At 41.7% G+C, this 18,704-nt stretch overlaps 1 protein-coding gene across 3 annotated transcripts in view; it reads left to right on the forward strand.

Annotated features, from left to right (window-relative positions):
* Positions 1-434: 434 nt before the first annotated feature.
* Positions 435-18,704, forward strand: part of MTCL2 (microtubule crosslinking factor 2) — a 77,081-nt gene continuing 58,811 nt past the window's right edge. For 2 of the 3 annotated variants that reach the window (XM_014061104.2, XM_014061105.2), the window contains exon 1: positions 436-1,432. In XM_014061104.2, the coding sequence (XP_013916579.2) occupies positions 671-1,432 (762 nt within the window). In that variant the 5' untranslated portion in view covers positions 436-670. Of the gene's footprint in view, positions 1,433-18,704 lie in introns of all 3 variants that reach the window. The other variant, XM_014061103.2, reaches the window with a different exon arrangement.

An 18,704-nucleotide genomic window follows, 5' to 3' on the forward strand; every position in this document is an offset into this window, starting at 1 on the left:
TGGGGTTTTCTTGAGCTACATTTCTTATAATCCTGATGTGCCTGACCACAAGCATGCTCAAAAGCCACGATCTTATATTTTAATCCCAGAGGTAAAGTCGTTCCGACCTCCGTCAGACAGAAGCGCCTCATTAAGGGGACTTTTCGGGGTTTGACGGGGATGCGTGGTGGTGGGTCCAGTCTTTGCTTCCAGGAGATAAACGGATTCGGGGCGCTGCGTCCTTCCTTATCTCTGGATCCATCTCGACCCAAGATCGAGAGAGATGCCCTCTCGGCCGTCCGGAGAGGGAGGTCGCTGTTGCCTCGAGGATCCGAGCGCCCCCTCGGGCGCCTCACTCCGCCTTTTGTTCCCAGACCATGCGCGTCACCGTCTTCGCAGCTGGGCGGGGATACCGAGGACGACGACGACGAGCAGGAGGCGGAGGGAGCCAACCGAGGAACTGTTGCTGCTTGTGGAGCGGCGGAGACGAGCATCATCGCGGCGTGGCGGCAGATTAACGGCCAGCCGAACCTGTTTTCGTCCCCCGAGTCGAGCGAGCCCGCTGGAAGAGCTTGAGCCGTCAGGAGATCCCAGCGCGGAAACGAGGGAGGCGGCTTTCCGGGCCGGGTCATGAGCGGTCCCAGCCCCAGACGGCTCCGAAGGGGCCAGTGAGGAGCCGTCCGGTGCGGGGATGGCAGCAGCGCCGTGCGAGGCGGAACCCAGCCAGCGCTTCGCCCCGGCCCCAGCGCCGCTGCCTCCCGCGCAGCCCGAGAGGAAGAAGCTGCACCGAGCGCCGTCCCCGGCCAGACCCAAGGATGTGCCCGGGTGGTCGCTGGCCAAGAGCCGGCGGGGCAGCCACCCCGGCTCGCCCGTTTTCTTCCCCGGCAAGTCAGCCGTGGGCGGCGGACACTCGCGCCGGGCTGGGAGCGCCAAGGATGGCCGCGGCGAGAAGAAGGGCAAGGCCACGCCGCCGATGGGGTCGCGGGGCTCCGGGAAGGGCTCGGGAGGCCGAGTCGGGGCGAGAGTAAAGGGGCGGAGCCGCCTCCCCGGAGCTGGCGAAGGGGCAGCTGCCTCCGGCGGGGCCGGAAAGGTGCCGTCGGCGCGCTCCCAGCCGCCGCCTGCCCTCAGCCTGACAGACAGCAGCTCGGAGGTCTCGGACTGCAGCGCCTCGGAAGAAGCGAAGCTCCTGTCGCTGCTGGAGCTGGGCGGGCTGAGCGGCGGCGGCAGCGACACGGAGTCCCCACCCAGCAGCAGCGCCCCTGCCCAGCCGGCCAGTGCCTCCGCCGATGGCGTCTCCCCGCTGCCCGAGGACCTGTCGACGGGGGCCTCGCTGGCCAGCAGCCGCCTCCCCCTCAGCACCTCGCTGGCTTTCTCCGACCTCACCGAGGAGCTGCTGGACGCGGGAGTCGCCCGGGAGTTGGAGGAGCTGCGCTCCGAGAACGACTATCTCAAGGTGAGCGGGGTCCGGGTGGAGGGCAGGCTGGGCGGAGATTGAGCAGGCACGAGGCTGTTTTCTCAGGGGAAAAGCCAAACCTTCGATTTTGCACAGCGCAGATTTTGCAAATAATTCTCTCTCCCCCCCCCCCCCCCCGCTCTTCGTCGCCCAGGAAGTCTTTGTAGAAGAGGCACGCCCCTTCCCTCAAAAGATGCTTGTGGGTCGAATCTAAAATCGGGCCTCCCCTACTCCATACTGTTATGTGGAACAATAACTTGTACAATGACTTCTCCCGAGGTGGTGCTCTCCAGAGGTGCTGCTGCTGTAGTGACTGTACAAGTCTGAAGCCTTGGAAAAGGCAGGTTTAGGACACTGCCATCATCTGTGTCCCCCCCCCCCAATTCACCTATCGTCCTATGATGAATTGGCTGCTTTGAGTTGTCCCATTCTGAGACAATGTGGTGCATTCTGGAGAGCACCACATTGTAGAAAGCTTTTCTAGAAGGAAAACCTAGAAACACTTTACCCTTGGTAGATGTTATTGCTACTCATAGAGTTCATGGCCCCTTAGTATTGTTTAAGACATTTACTGCTAAATGTGTGCAACCCCCCCCTCTCCTTCCAATCCTGGAGCAAAAATGGGTCATTGTTGGAATGGTCCTCTTTGTTTTGAAGCAGGTATTCATCAAAACCTATACACCAGGAATATCATGTCCTTTAGCAAGATCTGTTGCCATGTTGAATTCTGTAACCCTTTCATTGATGAGGAATCTAGCTTTACTAGAACAGACACTCATAATAAAACAAATGTTCACCTTTGTAGGATATTGATTATGCGCAGGACATGTATCTTACAACCCTAAAGACACCCACCAGCATCCTAAAACTCCTAATTTACATTATTTTGCCTCGGGAGCATCCAGACTTCATGTTTAAAAGATACACATGCTTTCAAAAGATGTTTTTCCTCCTAAATCTCTTTTGGTTTACTGAAACAGATGTTCTGCAATGCAGTTTCTATCAGTCTTTGGATGTGTCAACAGCTACAATGTCCGGAATTTGAGTCTTTTTGCAACTTATTTCCAAAAAACACCAGAAGGCATTGAATCTGTTATGTTACTTATTAGAAATAAATTATTATATTGATAAATTGCCATAACCACAGCTTTCTGGGTAATATGTAGATTTATTGTGATACAGATGTTTGTTCTTTCTTAGAAACAAAAAGAAAAAGGTTCCTAGTCATATTTAATGGAAGGAATCACACCTGTAACATTGCAGGCACTTCATGCAATGAACAACTGCCTCTTACTGACATAAGAGTTTCCTCTCTGTGGCATCTTAGTTACATATTCCTTATCCCATCAGTCGGACTCACCATATCCTTAAGGAAGGAATTCCATTACCCTCTCACATTTCATTTCAGTGTTTCAAGAATAGGAGACTGTTGAGGTCTAATAAGCAAAAACCTCTTAGGATTTATTAGAGCTTGTTAAAGGTTATTTTATCTCCATGGGAAGCTGCTTCCCTATGGCAATTGCGTATTAAAATTCTAACATCATGTCCTCAGGTTTTGATTGGACAGAGGTTTTCTACAGGATGATTAGGTGCTCTCAGAGTAGTATGACATTAATGTAGAGCAGAAGGGTAATTTGTATCAGCTCTAGCTGTACTGAAGGGCAAGAAGTTGTACAGAATTATAGTTCAGTATGTGTGTATCTTAATGCAAACTTGTTTTTTCTTTGGAGTACCAATTTGATTCTCAATAACTATGTATGTATGTGTATGTATGTCCTGCCCTTATTATTTTTTATAAGTAACTCAAAGCAGATAACATACTTAATACTTTCTTGTCTTATTTTCCCCTGCAATAACAGCAAGCCTGCAAGGTGAGTTTGGCTGAAAGAAACTGACTGCATCACAGTCATCCAAATGGCTTTCATGCCTAAACCAGGACTAGAACTTACAGTCTCATGTTTTCTAGTCTGACCCCTTAATCACTAGACCAAATTAGTCCATGCAGTTTTCTAAGCAACATTTTCAGAAGTTGTTGGCCCTTGCCTTATTGCTACGGCTGATGGAAAGTGACTGGCCAACGTTATCCAGTTTGTTTCTGCTTAAATTACAACTAAATCTCAGGTTTCTCCAATCCTAGTCCTGTGCCTTAATCATTGGGCCAGACTGGCTTTCTGATTCAGAAGCTAAGATACCTTAAATGGAAATCTATCTATCTATCTATCTATCTATCTATCTATCTATCTATCTATCTATCTATCTATCTATCTATCTATCTTATCTATCTATCTATCTATCTATCTATCTATCTATCTATCTATCTATCTATCTATCTATCTATCTATCTATCTATCTATCTATCTATCATGTAGTGGCAACCATATCCCTGAAATGTGCCATGGTAATGATAATTTCCAGGAATGAGGCCATTTTCAGAAATGATAGAGATGATAGAGATGTTTAATAATCTCATGTCCATTGACTCTCTCTCCCTCCCATTGAGAAAATTTTTGCTATCTCTAAAATATGTTTCCTTCATTTAATGGAGGAAAATAGTGCTGGGTGCTATATGAGAGTATATGAGTAATAAGAAATAATTGTGTCTAAGATTTCAGAACTGATTTCCAAAGGCTGTTTGGAGTGGACAGGAACCTACCTGGATATAGGACCTCTCAGCAGCTTTTTAAAGTAGCTGCATCTTTTCCTGGGATTGCATAGCTGCCATTTTTATACTATTTCTGGAGGCAACACAGGATAGTGCATTGCCTTACCTTACATTGCACATAGCAAGTTGTGTATTCATATTCACAGTAGAGAAAGACACCTACGTTTCTGCAAAGATTGTTCACTGTGTGTTTCATTCTTCTGACTGAGTTAAATTAATTGTATGGAAAGCTACTTTGCTGATGTGCCCCTAGAGTGGTTTACAGACATTGCTGGAGTACTATTTGAATAATGTAAAAATATTGCTTGTTAGGAAACCCTGCAGTTTGTGAAAGAGAGGGAATGGGGGAGTAATTGGGTTGTTGCCAGATTCAGTTGCTTCTCTGAGCTATTACTACTGAGCAGTGATGATTTTATTTTTCAGGATTGGGTTGGCATGGTAACAGTAGTATATATTTCCTGAATGGCTGCATGCAACTCTCAGCTTAGAGCGTCTATTAGATCCCTAGAAAAGGCAGAGATTCTTACTGTCTCTGACAGATTTCTGATAGATAGAAAGAAAGAACTCTATAAGTGAATAATAATATAATTAAAATAATTGCATGTGTACATACGTGTAGCAGTTATTGGTTTGCTTTTTTGCACTATTCACTCAATGCATTTTTGTGTGAAAAATTGTAAACACTTCTTGGATACTGAATGAAATTCTTTCTCAAAGATTCCTTATCCATTTTAAAGGGGGATATCCTTACTGCCCTCTTCTCTGGAACAGTGTTTCCCTGATATCACACAGTTTCTGACCCCGTTAGCTTTTTGCGAGGCAATTAAGTTCTGGAGGAAGTCATTTTAGTCTCTCCTGATAAGAAAGAGGTCATGAATGTTCCTTAGTGTCGGACTTTTTTTTTTATTCTAAAGTTATTTTATTACATTGGTCTATCATGTTATTGATTTTTAGTGCTCTTAGTATTTTGGAGGTCTGTAAGATTCTCAGAAGTAGGTATGATCAGAATGTGATATATGATTAGTACAATAAAAATAATTAAAATATTTTGATCTCACCTGTCGTAGTTCTTAGAATTCTAAAATTAAAATACAAATTAATTGGTGGATATACCTGAAGTCTCCTACCTAGGGTCCATTAATTAATATTGTACTTAAGTCAAACATACAAGCTGAGGAAGACAGCAAAACTCAGTTCCCAATGTCCCTAATACAGGTGCTCCTCCAGGTATCCATGAATATCATTTATTTCTGCAAGGAGGATGAGGTTTGTGTCAGATGCAGCCTTCAGCAAACAAGGTTGTGATGCCAGATGTCCTGGAGGCCTTCATGGCGCTGCACAAAGACCCCATTCTGCTAATGCCAAGATGGGTGCATCTGTGTCAGATGAATGATGTCATGGATGTTCTCGGTCTGTCTCTCCACCCTCCTTCACTTCCTTCCAATACCCCTTCTAACAATCTTGTGGATACCTAAACAGAGGGTTGTTTTTATTAAAGAAACTGCAGACAATTGAGATTGACTAAGGAACATAGGAATGGTTGCTAAAGAAAAATGAAAGGTAATTTCTTGGGAGATTGACATAGAGAACTAAGAAGTCTAGTTTGACCAACAAGTGAATTTTTAACATTTATTTAGGGCAGTGTTTTTCAACCACTGTGCCGCGGCACACTAGTGTGCCATGACATAGTGTAAGGTGTGCCGTGGGAAAAACACCTTATATATAGTCAATATAGGCACAGAGTTAAAATTTTTTAACATTTTCTAATGGTGGTGTGCCTTGTGATTTTTTTCATGAAAAAAAGTGTGCCTTTGCACAAAAAAGGTTGAAAAACACTGATAGGGTATATAGAGTACAGAATAATAGAGTTGGATGGGACCTTGCAGGTCTTCTAGTCCAACCCCCTGTTCAGGCAAGAAACCCTGTACCATTTCAGATAGATAGTTGTTCACTCTCTTAAAAGTTTCCAGTGCTGAAGCATTCACATCTTCTGGAGGCAAGTTGTTCTAACTGTCAGGAAATTTTTCCTTACTTCTAGGTTGCTTGTCTCCTTGTCTAGTTTCCATTCATTGCTTCTTGTCCTGCTTTTAGGAAACAATGGATGGAAATTAATCAAGGAGAGAAGCCTATTGGTATATTTGCCTATTGGTATTTCTTGTCTGAGGCATCACCATATTGTTGCTGTATCCTTGGGTGTCCCTTTTCTAACTATCTATGTTCCTGCATATCCACATCTGTACTCTAGTTTTGCAGTGTACAAGCATTTCCAGATATTATGTTCAGATAAATGTTGGTTCCTGCTTTGCCTGCAGGTAATCTGTACTGTGAGACAAAGATTGACTATGTTAAAATCAAATGTAACTGCTCTGTAGAAAATGCTGTTTGATAGTCTAAATATTATACAACTGGTTTAGCATCTAATACCATTTAATATCTGCTTTGTCTTCCTGCAAGCATTTCTGTGGCAAGAAAAAAATAGGGATATCTTAATCAGAGAACTACAATGCTACAGGAAGTGACTGTGATGGGTATCAAGAAGCACTAGACTATAGCACAAATCTCTTTTGACTTACAGGCATAGTTTTTATATCATGGATGCCCACCATTTAATTCGAGACCTGAAGTTTAGGATTTTGAATGCTCAGTATTCAGTGTGAGATTGCAAAGATGTGGTACAAAACCCATTGCATATATTGGATCAGCACAGTTTGTCCTGGTTTTGCAGAATGGTGAAGTTTTTGGCTCCAGGCTGAAGAGTGGTTATGGGAATCCAAATAAAGCCAAATAAAGTAGTGAATTATACCTCCCCTTCCCTTCTAACTAAAGGAAAATTGGCAGGAAGTCAAGATTTCATTTAGGCTGGCCTTTCTCAATATTCTGATAGAAAACGGCTGCAGAGATTCAAAGTTGTCATGGCAGTGTAACAACATTTCATACTAATTAGAAATATAGAAGGGCACTTATGTTACTTTTTTTTGGGTCATGATCCAGCCAGTGTTAAGAGCAATTAAAAGTTAAAACTGTGTGTTTAACAGCATAGTCACTTGCAGGTTTATGTAGAAGTAAATTCCAAGGAATTTGAAAGAACTATTTTCCAGTGGTTACGTTTGTAGTTTACACACACACACACACACACACACACACACACACACACACACACACACACGTATATTGTACACATCACTTCACATATAAGTAAAAGTAAGTCCCAATGAGTTCAAGGTAATTTATTCCTGTATAAGTAATAAAAGTTTGCATGGCTTTGAGAAAGATTAAAATGCAAATCTTGATTAATTCTATATTAAGCATTTTTAATTCTCTTGCTATTCCTTAGTGATTCACCTTTGAATGAGAATTGCTTTTTATCTGCATTTGTACTATTTGTTTATTATAGTAGAAGCTAATTTATCCTCCTATTGATGGAATCCTCCTGTTTAACACCTTGCTCTTAATCTTTTTTTTGCTCCATAGAGATTTTTTGGTGCTGTCATTAACAAGCAGAAAATGACACACATACTTTGCAAGAGATGCTTTACTACATCAGAGCAGCATTTATTTGTCACAGCTCAGTACTAAAGAATGCTATTAAAATAAACTGTGCAAGTGTACTAGAATATAAAAATGAAGAAAGAAAAAAATCACTTCAGTTACTTTCACAATATAGCTTACTTGAAACATTAGAATGTTATTGCTTTCTGTAGTAGTGTAATTCAAGAAATCAAAATGGAGACTATTCAGGTTATTTCCAGCAAAGATCAGGAAAGGAAAGACTTGGAGTATACTTGAGCTACCAATGTTGGTACTAAAAGCTGATTCCATTGTAGATTCTGTTTTGAATTATAGATGTTACATTGGGATGCAGCATAGGAAGCGTATTCCTTCTCCAGCTTTGAAAGAGCTTTTGTTCATTGCTGTTGATGTTGTGATAACAAAATGCCATCTCTTTGCCTTTTGTGAGGTTATGATATCAACCTAGTGCCGTGATGGCAAACCTATGGCACACAGGTGGCACACAGAACCCTCTCTGCGGGTATGTGAGCCTTCTTTCCAGCTCAGCTCCACCGTGCATGTGTGCATGCCTCCCACAGCCAGCTGGTTTTTGGAGCACTGTTGCGCATACAAGTCGCACGCAGGAGAAGTGTGCACATGTGTGGAGGGCAGGGCACATGCATGGGGGAGCAGGGCACGTGTGGGAGGAAGCGTGTGCATGCATGGGGTTGCATGTGAATGCATGGCGGTGGGATGCACGTGTGAGGGTCACGCACACATGCATGGGTCAGGGTGCGCAGGGGTGCACACATTGCATTATGGGTGCACACATGCGTGTGCACTTTCTGCACCCAGTGCCAAAACGGTTAGCAATCCCTGGTCCAATGATAATTGTTTTTCAATTGACAATTGTTGCTAGTAGATGGAAATAGGAAGTTTTTAATTGGGACTGCAATGAGGAGAAAACAATAAGCAAATAAAGGTTTTCTTTCTGTTTTTTCCCCCTAGCCAGTTTGCAGAATATGGGCAAAGAGGTATAAGCTGTTGCATTAGGCTTAATTTTCAGCTTTTATGTATCTGAGGTTACTGTGGGCTAAATAGTTATATTTCCTCTGGGAAATGCATCAGTGTCAAGATGCCTCTGTGGATTTGTTTCGTTCTATATTATTGATCTGAGGAGCACAGCAAGCTTTGGGGAAGTTACGATTGGGCTTTGTGTTTGAAATTCCTTTCCTCATCTTAGTTTACCAGTGGGGGATGGTGGTAGGGGGGAGCAAGTACGCATACGGTGCCTTGCTTTTCCTTTTTGGCCTGTCTTCAGAGACCTACCAAACAAAGCTGACAGGAGAATTGTAGTATTGGGGAGTTGTTATGCAGCCGATGGCTGCCTTGTCATCACAGGGTGTGTGTGTATGTGCGGGGGGAGGAGAACAAGAGCTCCGAGGCCCTGCTCAGCAGAATGGAAAATGTGAGATGTGATACGGCAACAGCTGCAGAGGGATGGGAAGACAAAGAATGGGCACTCGGATTCTATTTGAAAAAAGGGGCGGAGACAGCTGTAAGCCAATCATTTTTCAGACTAGCAGATATATGCATAGATGGGATTCAGTCTGGCATTAGCCCAGGGGTAGCCTGCTCATCTTTAGTCAGGCTGTTCCTTCTTACTGTGATCCACCCTCCCCTTCCGCATGAACAATGACTACCATGGGCCTTTTACCTAGTCCTCCCCTTCCTAGAAAAACAAAACAAAACTAGAGCTTGAGTATAAGCCTGCTTTGTTTTTCTCTTTTCCACAAGTGTGGAACAGATAATACAGCAAAATAAATCTATAAATGTAAATACTCTTGTTTTCTACAAATAAGTACATAAAATCAATGACACTGAATATATACCGTGTATCCTGAGTTTTAAATTTTCATTTAAAGCTTTCTCTCCCTCTTTATTTAACAATATCATAATGGCAATTGAACGTAGCCTTTACAGAAATATAATTTCTGTAACTAGTTTAGTTTGGAAGGCTGGGCATAAAAACCTGCATTATATATAAACTAAAAGTTGTATGTTAAGAGATAACAGTGCATCTCACTGAGCAGAAAAATGACAATCAATACAGCATAATTGTAAACAATGTATCATTTGATTTATGCAGAAAATATGTGATTTATGTATGTTACCTTGTATTGTGCAATACACAATGATAATATAGCTGGTAATATCTTTCATTTTGAATCAATATATTTGCTTTTGTATGGCTTCAAAACTCCTTATTCTTTGACTGTTAATTAATAGAGAAAGTTGTAAATTGCTTGATGCTATTTCCTTCATTTCTCTTCTCCTGTTCATCATTATTTATGAGTTGTTGGTTGATGAGTGTGCAAAAGGGACATGCAAGATAAGTGTTGTGCACTAAAGTATTTAGTTTTTATGTTGCACTGCATTTTAGAAAATTGATAACAGATTTCTTGAATTCTATTGTTAAACATAGATAATGCACCAGTGGTGCAATTAATTATAGTTAATATCAAACAATAATATAATGGAATTTCCAAAGACATGATGGAAATATTGTGCAGCTACAGTAGTCCTATATTGCCCCCTCAGTCATAGAACACAAAGCCATCACTTTATTGAATATGTTCATGGCATACTTGGGATGTTCATATCTATAGTTACAGTTGCATTCACTTCATATGTTAAACCATGTTTACTTTTTTTAATTGTAAACCACTTTGAGAATTTTTTTAATTAATTCAATTGTTAGAGTTTCCACAACATGTTACACCATAATGGGGTGTGTATAACACATGAGGTTAAGTGTGGTTCAGGATGTACGAATGCAGCCTGTATCTTAAGGTAGTACAAGTAATCCTTGATTTACGACCATAATGAAGCCTGAAATTTTCATTGTAACTATGACAGGTGTAAATCAAGGCACCCACGTGACCAATCAGATTTTACAACATTTTTTGTGGCAGTTGTTAAGTGAACACAGTGCTTATTGAGTCAATGCATTCCTGTAGCAGTTTTTTGTCAGAAACTGGATGGAAAAAAAAACCAGTTTCCGACAAAGAAGTTATAAATAACCCCACATGACTGCAGAATACTGCAACTATCTTTAAAGCAGTGTTTCTCAACCTTGACGACTTTAAGTCCTGTGGACTTCAACTCCCAGAATCCTGGCTGGCTGGGGAATTTTGGGAGTTGAAGTCCACAGGACTTAAAGTTGCCAAGGTTAAGAAACACTGCTTTAAAGGCAAGCCAATTGCCAAGCACCTGAACTCTGGTTATGTGACCATGAGGGACAGTGCTGCTATTGGAAATCTAGAATTGGGTCATAAGTACTTTTTGGGTTGCTTTTGCAAGCAACATGTTGTAAAGTGAGGACTACCTGTAAGTCAGGTTATTACTAGAGGTTGTGTTTGCCCCATCCTCACATTATTCCTTCTGAGTACAGGGCAGTTTTAATTTTTCATAGTTTCTTGCCATGTCCAAAATGGGAAACTATGGTTACTGATATGCCAATTGAAACTACACAAAATTCTAAATGGACTTTATGAAGCTGGCTTGTTTGGGTTAATTTGATGACCAGTGTTTTCAATTGTAATTAATTCATGGCAGACTGAGAAATGAGGACGGAATACAGAAATATTTCTGTACCAGGCAAGACTTGATCATGGTTAAGTGAAAGTAGTAATAAAGTTTGTGGGATTATAGATATCATAAGATCTCGCTCCCTCTCCTTCCCTCCCCCCCTTCTGTCTCTCACACTCACATATTTTAATGCTTTTCATTTTCTTCTTGTCTAATCTTGGAGAGAATTGGAACAAGGACTGTTAACTTTCTTACAAATTGTAGTAAAAGACAGATCATAGCCGCAACAGTGGGAGAGATCCAGATGTTTAGATCAGTGATGGGATTCAAAATTTTTACTACTAGTTCTGTGGGCGTGGCTTGGTGGCTATGGCATGGTTTGATATTTTACTGATCTATGCTATATATCACTTCCTCCTGTAGAGCAATTTAACCCAAGCAGTCACACTGAGCCTTTGAATGGCTAGGGTGACTTTCAGAGATCAGAGTTAGAGGGTTCTTTCTTTGCAAGTGAAGTGCTTTATCCTATGGTCAATTCAGGCTGGTTGATAAGCTTTTTGGTTCTTTGCTTACCTTACCTATTTTTATATTACATATGATGTTTTCTCTAACTATCTCAATATTTATATGAATGTATTAAACAAACATCTTCCCTTTACTGGACAGCCAAGACAAACTGCATTCTAGAGAATTCACATTATTGGCCTATCTTGATATCCACTTAAAATAGTTAGAGAACGCATGTTATCCTTTTGTACCCACATTATTGGGACTGAGATACATTATTAAGAGGATAAAATTTGTGCACAGTTCAAAAACAGTAAAGGAAGTAAAGTAATAAGTGAAAAAAGAGGAAAAGAAAGAGGAGAAAAGAAACAAAAGAAAGTTATGAAGAAATGGCTTCCAATTGAATAGCATTTACAAGTACATTTATATATTATCCTCTCATAAAGGTTAAAATGTAATTTACTTCTTTCCATAATCTACCTTTTCTAGTCATCAAACTAGTGGTGGGATTCAATTTTTTTTTACTACCAGTTCTGTGGGTGTGGCATTGTTTGGTTGGCAAGTGAAGGATACTGTAAAATCTCCATTCCCTCCCCACTCCAGGGGAAAGTTACTGCAAAATCCCTATTTCCTCCTGATCAGCTGGAACTTGGGGGCTAGATAATAGATGGGAGCGGGGCCAGTCAGAGGTGGTATTTACCGGTTCTCCGAACTACTCAAAATTTCCGCTACCCGTTCTTCAGAACTGGTCAGAACCTGCTGAATACCACCTCTGCATCAAACCCTTAAATCCCAAGTTCATTTTTTAAATAAAAACATTATAAGAGGATTTAAGTCACCAATAAATATGGTTACTTATTATTATTATTATTATTATTATTATTATTATTATTATTATTATTATTATTATTATTGTCCTTTCCCTCATCAAACAAATCAATTGTTGTTTATTGTAAACTACTCAGAAACTTTGGCTCTTGGACTGTTTAAAAAAATGAATAAATAAAGTGGTCTGTTTGAGGAGTAGCAATAATCTACTTGATCTAGAGTTTCTGGGAGCTCTGCACTCATCAAGATATCTCTGCTGCAGTTTCTTTATAAATCTTTTCTTATTTTATCCTGGTAAATTATAGCAATGTTCCTTCTGCTAGCCTGTGGTTTGGAGTTAATTGAAAGCTGCTGCTTATGTTCTCTTTATTCTCTAAGGAAATGTTCCCTTGTCATTTCTTGAAGTAGTTTTCCCTTTTACAGTGAGAGATCATAAATATACAAGTTGAGTTATTGCTGATAAGGTCAGATTTGTGTAATATTATATTTTACCTTTTTTCAGCTTGAAGCCTCATAACACAACATTTTTCTCCTTTTAGTTTTGTTGAAGTATATTTCCAGTGACAGAAATGTAACATAGGCAATTTGGCATCAGGAAAGTATCTTTAGATTAAAGAGAAAAGTATCTATCTATCTATCTATCTATCTATCTATCTATCTATCTATCTATCTATCTATCTATCTATCTATCTATCTATCCATCCATCCATCCATCCATCCATCCATCCATCCATCCATCCATCCATCCATCCATCTACTTATTTACTAACTAGAGAAAGGATAGTTTTTTCTCCTTCATTAGTACTGATCCTTGTAAAGACTGTGACATGAAATCCATGTAGCATGTACAAACATCTATGGGGGCCACATTTATTTGCTGATACAGTACAAGTTGACTTAAGTGGCTGTGAAGTATCAATTTGTTTGGAAATTATTTGGAGTTCATTGAATCCCTGCATTTGGGATTAGCCACACAATGCCTAAGGAAGCCACTGTGCCTGCCATATTATAATTAAATACCTGCGATCAATTCCTACCTATGGAAGTAATTGGCTTTATGCATTTCAAGGTTTAAATTTAATGGGAGGATAGAGCCAAGGTGGCGCAGTGGTTAAATGCAGCACTGCAGGCTACTTCAGCTGACTGCAGTTCTGCAGTTCGGCTGTTCAAATCTCACCGGCTCAGGGTTGACTCAGCCTTCCATCCTTCCAAGGTGGGTAAAATGAGGACCCGGATTGTTGTTGGGGGCAATATGCTGACTCTGTAAACCGCTTAGAGAGGGCTGAAAGCCCTATGAAGCGGTATATAAGTCTAACTGCTATTGCTATTGATTTGAGAGAGGAATCCGTTTTAGATGTATTTTAAAGGTGAATGGATAACCAGTGAGAGAAGTCATTTGTTGATAGTTATATCTTTATGGAGAGCCAGTTTGGGATAGTGTGGTTAAAGCATCAGAGTAGAAACCAAAAGACCATGAATTCTAGTCTCACCTTAGGCACAAAGCCAGTTGGATGACCTTGGGCCAGTGTTGTGTTTCCATTTTTTTATTACTGGTTTGCTTGTGTGCACAATGCTTCTGCGCATGCGCAGAAGGATCCAGCTGGGTGGGCGGCGCCTACTGCCAGAGCCACTACTGATTTGTCCAATCTGGGCCAAACCGGGAGCAACCCACCTCTGCCTTGGGCCAATCACTTTCTCTCAGTCCTAGGAAGGAGGTAATGGCAAATCACTTCTCAAACACTTTGCCAAGAAAACTATATAAGAATTTGACACGATTGAATGGAAGAAAAATATATATCCAATGTTAAAATACTTTGCTTCATTCTATATGAGTAAATGTAAGTGTTGTTCTTTAATTGTGACCTTTAGTTCCTTCTGGTTCCTCTAGTGTTTAACCTTCAAAGTTTCATTTTATTATATTTTATTGAAGAGAATTAAAAACAAAAACATTTTCCCATGAGAAGGATTCTTAAGATTAATTCCAAAATCTTATTTTGAATTAAACGAGTTGCTTAGTCCATTTGTAACTTTCCAAAATTAAAATTCTATTCACCCTTTTGCTGCTTAATCCAAAATATGTTTTAAAGTAAATCTATTTAAAATTTCTTACCCGTTGCTTAAAATTGTCCATCCAAAGTTTTCTAAAAACTAAAAAGCAGTTAAAAAGCAATATCGCAAAGTGATTAGAAAAAGGAGTAGGGGGACCCAGTGTCGTTATTGAAAGTGTCAACCACAGTTATAGCAAGTTGGTTATTCCCTCATCCCCCCAGAGCTCTATAGAATAGAATAGAATAGAATAGAATAGAATAGAATAGAATAGAATAGAATTCTTTATTGGCCAAGTATGATTGGACGCACAAGGAATTTGTCTTTGGTGCAGAATTTGTCTATGCTCTCAGTGTACATAAAAAGAAAAAAATACATTCAATAAGTATCATAAGATACAACAGTGATACGCAATCAAATCATACTAGGAAACAAATAAAACAATATAAATTGTAGAAATACAAGCAACAAGGTTATAGTCATAAGTGGGAGGAGATAAGTAATAGGAAGGATGAGAATAATAGTAATACAGTCTTAGTAAATAGTTTGACAGTGTTGTGGGAATTAGTTGTTCAGCAGAGTGATGGCATTCTGGAAAAAACTGTCCATGTGTCTAGTTCTGGTGTGCAGTGCCCTATAGCATCGTTTTGAGGGTAGAAGTTGAAACAATTTATGTCCAGGATTTGAGGGGTCTGTAGATATTTTCACAGGCCTCTTTTTGACTCGTGCAGTATACAGGTCCTCAATGGAAAGCAGGTTGGTAGCAATTGTTTTTTATGCAGTTCTAATTATCTGTTAAAGTCTGTGTTTGTTTTGTTTGGTTGCAGTGCCAAATCAGACAGTTATAGAGGTGCAGATGACAGACTCAATAATTCCTCTGTAGAACTGTATCAGTAGCTCCTGTGGCAGTTTGAGCTTTCTGAGTTGGTGCAGAAAGATCATTCTTTGTTGTGCTTTTTTAAATGACATTTTTAATGTTAGGTGTCCATTTTAAGTCTTGAGAAATGAGAAGGTCCTTACCAGTGGTGGGTTTCAATTTTTTTTAGAACTTCTTCTGTAGGTGTGGCCTACTTTGTGGGAGTGGCTTGCCAGACATGTGACTGGGTGGGAGTGGCTTGCTGACCATGTGACTGGGTGGGAGTGGCTTGCCAGCCATGTGACTGCATGGGCATGGCGAACTTGTGAAATCCGCTTAACAATGCTCTTGCTTAGCAACCAAAATGTTGGCTCAGAAACTCTGGCATTTGAAGCACGAAAGTCTTAAAGCTGTCAAGTTACAAGACCCCTGCACCCTAACCCTTTAGGAAAAAAACCCAGGGGTGTTCAAACTTGACAGCTTTAAGACTTGTGGACTTCAACTCCAGAATTCCTCCTTCAGTCATGTTGGCTCAGGAACTCTGGCATTGAAGCACGCAAGTCTTAAAGCTGTCAAGTTACAAGACCCTTGCACCCCTAACTCTTTTGGAAAAAAAACCCAGGGGTGTTCAAACTTGACAGCTTTAAGACTTGTGGACTTCAACTCCCAGAATTCCTCCTTTCGCTCTTCATCTTGATGATGTGCGGACGGGCAGGGAGAGGGAGCTGGAACCGATTCTGAACGGCACTGTAGATTTGTGGAACCTCTTCTATAGAAGAGGTTAGAACTGGTAGGAATCCACCCCTGGTCCCTACTGTTGATACTGTGTTGTCTAGTATTGTAAGAGGTGGTATTATATGAGGGTTTTTCCTAAAATCTACCACCATTTCTACAGTTTTGAGTGTGTTTAGTTCAAGATTGTTCTGGTTGCACCACAAGGCTAGTTGTTCAACCCCCCCCCCTCCATATCTGTATGCAGATTGGTCGAATGACTGTCTTCAGGTTGCCATTTCTTCCTTTGAAATCCACTTTGAAGTGATTTTATTTTCTGTCTGTTTCTTGAATCTGTCTATTCTCCATTCTCTCAATAGTTTGGAGAGATTCAATTCTCTACTGTGATGAAGGTGTTGGACTGGGAAGTCAGGTTCAAATTCACATCTCAGTGAGGTGCTCAGTGGATGTCTTGAGCTAAGCATGCTTGTAGCCCAATTTATGTCACTTAAATATAAGAATTTAATGAGAAATACAGTAAATAAGTGCTATTAGTGTTGATTTATTAGTATACTGAATGTTGGGATGTTAATGATTAGCCATTGATAGGTTCCTCTTTTGGAAAGAGGTAGATTCCTGAATGATTATATTGTTATTTGGTTTTAACTGCTCAACAGAGCTTTGAGTAGATGTGCTTATTCTAATCTTATAATGGTTTGTACACTTTGTCCTAATCATATCACCCTTTTGTTTCCCCTAAGACATCTATTTGCAAATGCCATTTATTATGTCCTTTTATTTATCGACAAGTTTGAACCATTCATGTATAATACAGAAATCCATGGATTGGAATTATAGGTGTATGAACATGTGGTAGACAGGCTGATGGATTTATTGCTAACATTTACATTTCAAGCTGATCCCATAGTTAGTTTTCAATTTGGCCTCCTATTGACCTCTTGGCAACATGCCAGTACAAAGCAACCTTGCATAAAAAGGAGCACAGGGATTTCTGGGTGGGTCTGTTATAAACAGCTGTTTGGAATTACAAGAACCAAATGGATACTGCCTTATTAGTTGCAGAATGCATTACATAACCTATAAGTATGCACACATAAATGAGTTTTGGCATAGCCATTTTCCAGAGTGAGTTTGCAGGATGGTCCAGAGATGGCATTATCACAGCCAATTGGCCTCGAGACTGGGTTGAAGCTGAAGCCACGCCTCTGAGCTCCACCTTTCTGACTCTAGTATCAATCCAGTCTGGCCAAAGAAGAGATTACAATTCTTTGACTCCTGATTCATTTACCATTTCTGGACCCTCCTCAGCTCATCCCTACTTCCTTCCTCACTGAGACCCTACCTCCACCTTATTGTAAGTCCCTGGCAGTGGCTGTGGCTTTTCCAGCTGCCTGGGGATTTGAATTCAGGGCTTGGAGATTCTGGTGGCTTGGCTGCCATTCCGGCGGCCATTTTTAGCTGGCAGCCACGTGGATCGGCACTTGTGGGGGCTAATGGGCCTTGGTTTCCAGCCCTCAGCCCCTGTCACTCTAAAGGACTGTTTTCTTGCTGCTGAGGAGAGTGCAGAGAAGAGCACAAAGGCTACGGTGCTCTGAGGACCCGCGGAAGTGGCTTGGAAGGCACGTAAACTCCCTGGGAAGCCGTGGCAGCCCCATAGCGCTCCAATCCCGGCATTTTGAAATCAGGGCATGTTGCGAGGGGAGTGAAGACCTGCTCTTGCTGCTGAGGTGGAGGTGAGGAACAGATTGTGATGGAAGCGCAAGGAGTGGTCGTAAGTAAGAACCAAGATGGCAGATAGGTCTCCTTCTCCTCCAATGTTCCCTGGAGAGGGGACTTCTAGGCAGCGGCCAGCAGCCTACTGCCTCCTCCAGGAGGCTTAAAGCCTCAGCTGCCACTCGCCCTTCCCGTGCCATCCAGAAGGACAAGCAAAGCAGGCATAAAACCTTAACCAAGACCTTCTCCAGGGGCGAGAGGTTGCCGGCCCTGCAGGACAAGATCAGCCCCTCCCCATCCAGGTCCAGGTAACCCTTGGGCAGTGCTTTGAGGGAGAATTCCCCCCCTAGTTCCCCAGACTCTTTGAGGGCGTTTTTTGGGGAGACTTCCCCTTCGCCTCCTCTCTCTATGGAGGACCAAGACCAGGCAAATGTTCAGGCTGATTTAGATTTGCAAGAGGCCCAGTTGGGGGAGAGGGCTTCTTCCAGGCCCAGCTTGGCACCTCTGCCCATTCGTAGTCAGGCTACAGAGGGCCCTAGCTTGGATTCATTGGATATGGAGGATCTGCCTGTTGGTCTTCAGAATCTTATTGAAAGAGTGATTGACTCTGGTGTTGCTGCAGGCCTGCAGTGGCAGATGCCACGCCCTGCATCTTAGGGCGAGATCACGGCTCCCAAGACCGCTTCATCTCTAGCACGGGCCCCTGCCCAGCTGGTCAGCTGCCCTGTGTCACCATCCCTGGCTAGTGAGGGGTAAGTCATGAGGGATAAGGTTCAGCGGGATCCAGATCTTTTTGAAGATGAGGAGGTTCTGGCTCCTGACCCCCCGCTTTTACAGGGTTGATCCCC

The sequence above is a fragment of the Thamnophis sirtalis genome, unplaced genomic scaffold (assembly GCF_051295495.1).
Source record: "Thamnophis sirtalis isolate CommonGarterSnake01/CBP01778 unplaced genomic scaffold, rThaSir2_p1.2 scaffold_7, whole genome shotgun sequence".
NCBI classification, from domain to species: domain Eukaryota; kingdom Metazoa; phylum Chordata; class Lepidosauria; order Squamata; family Natricidae; genus Thamnophis; species Thamnophis sirtalis.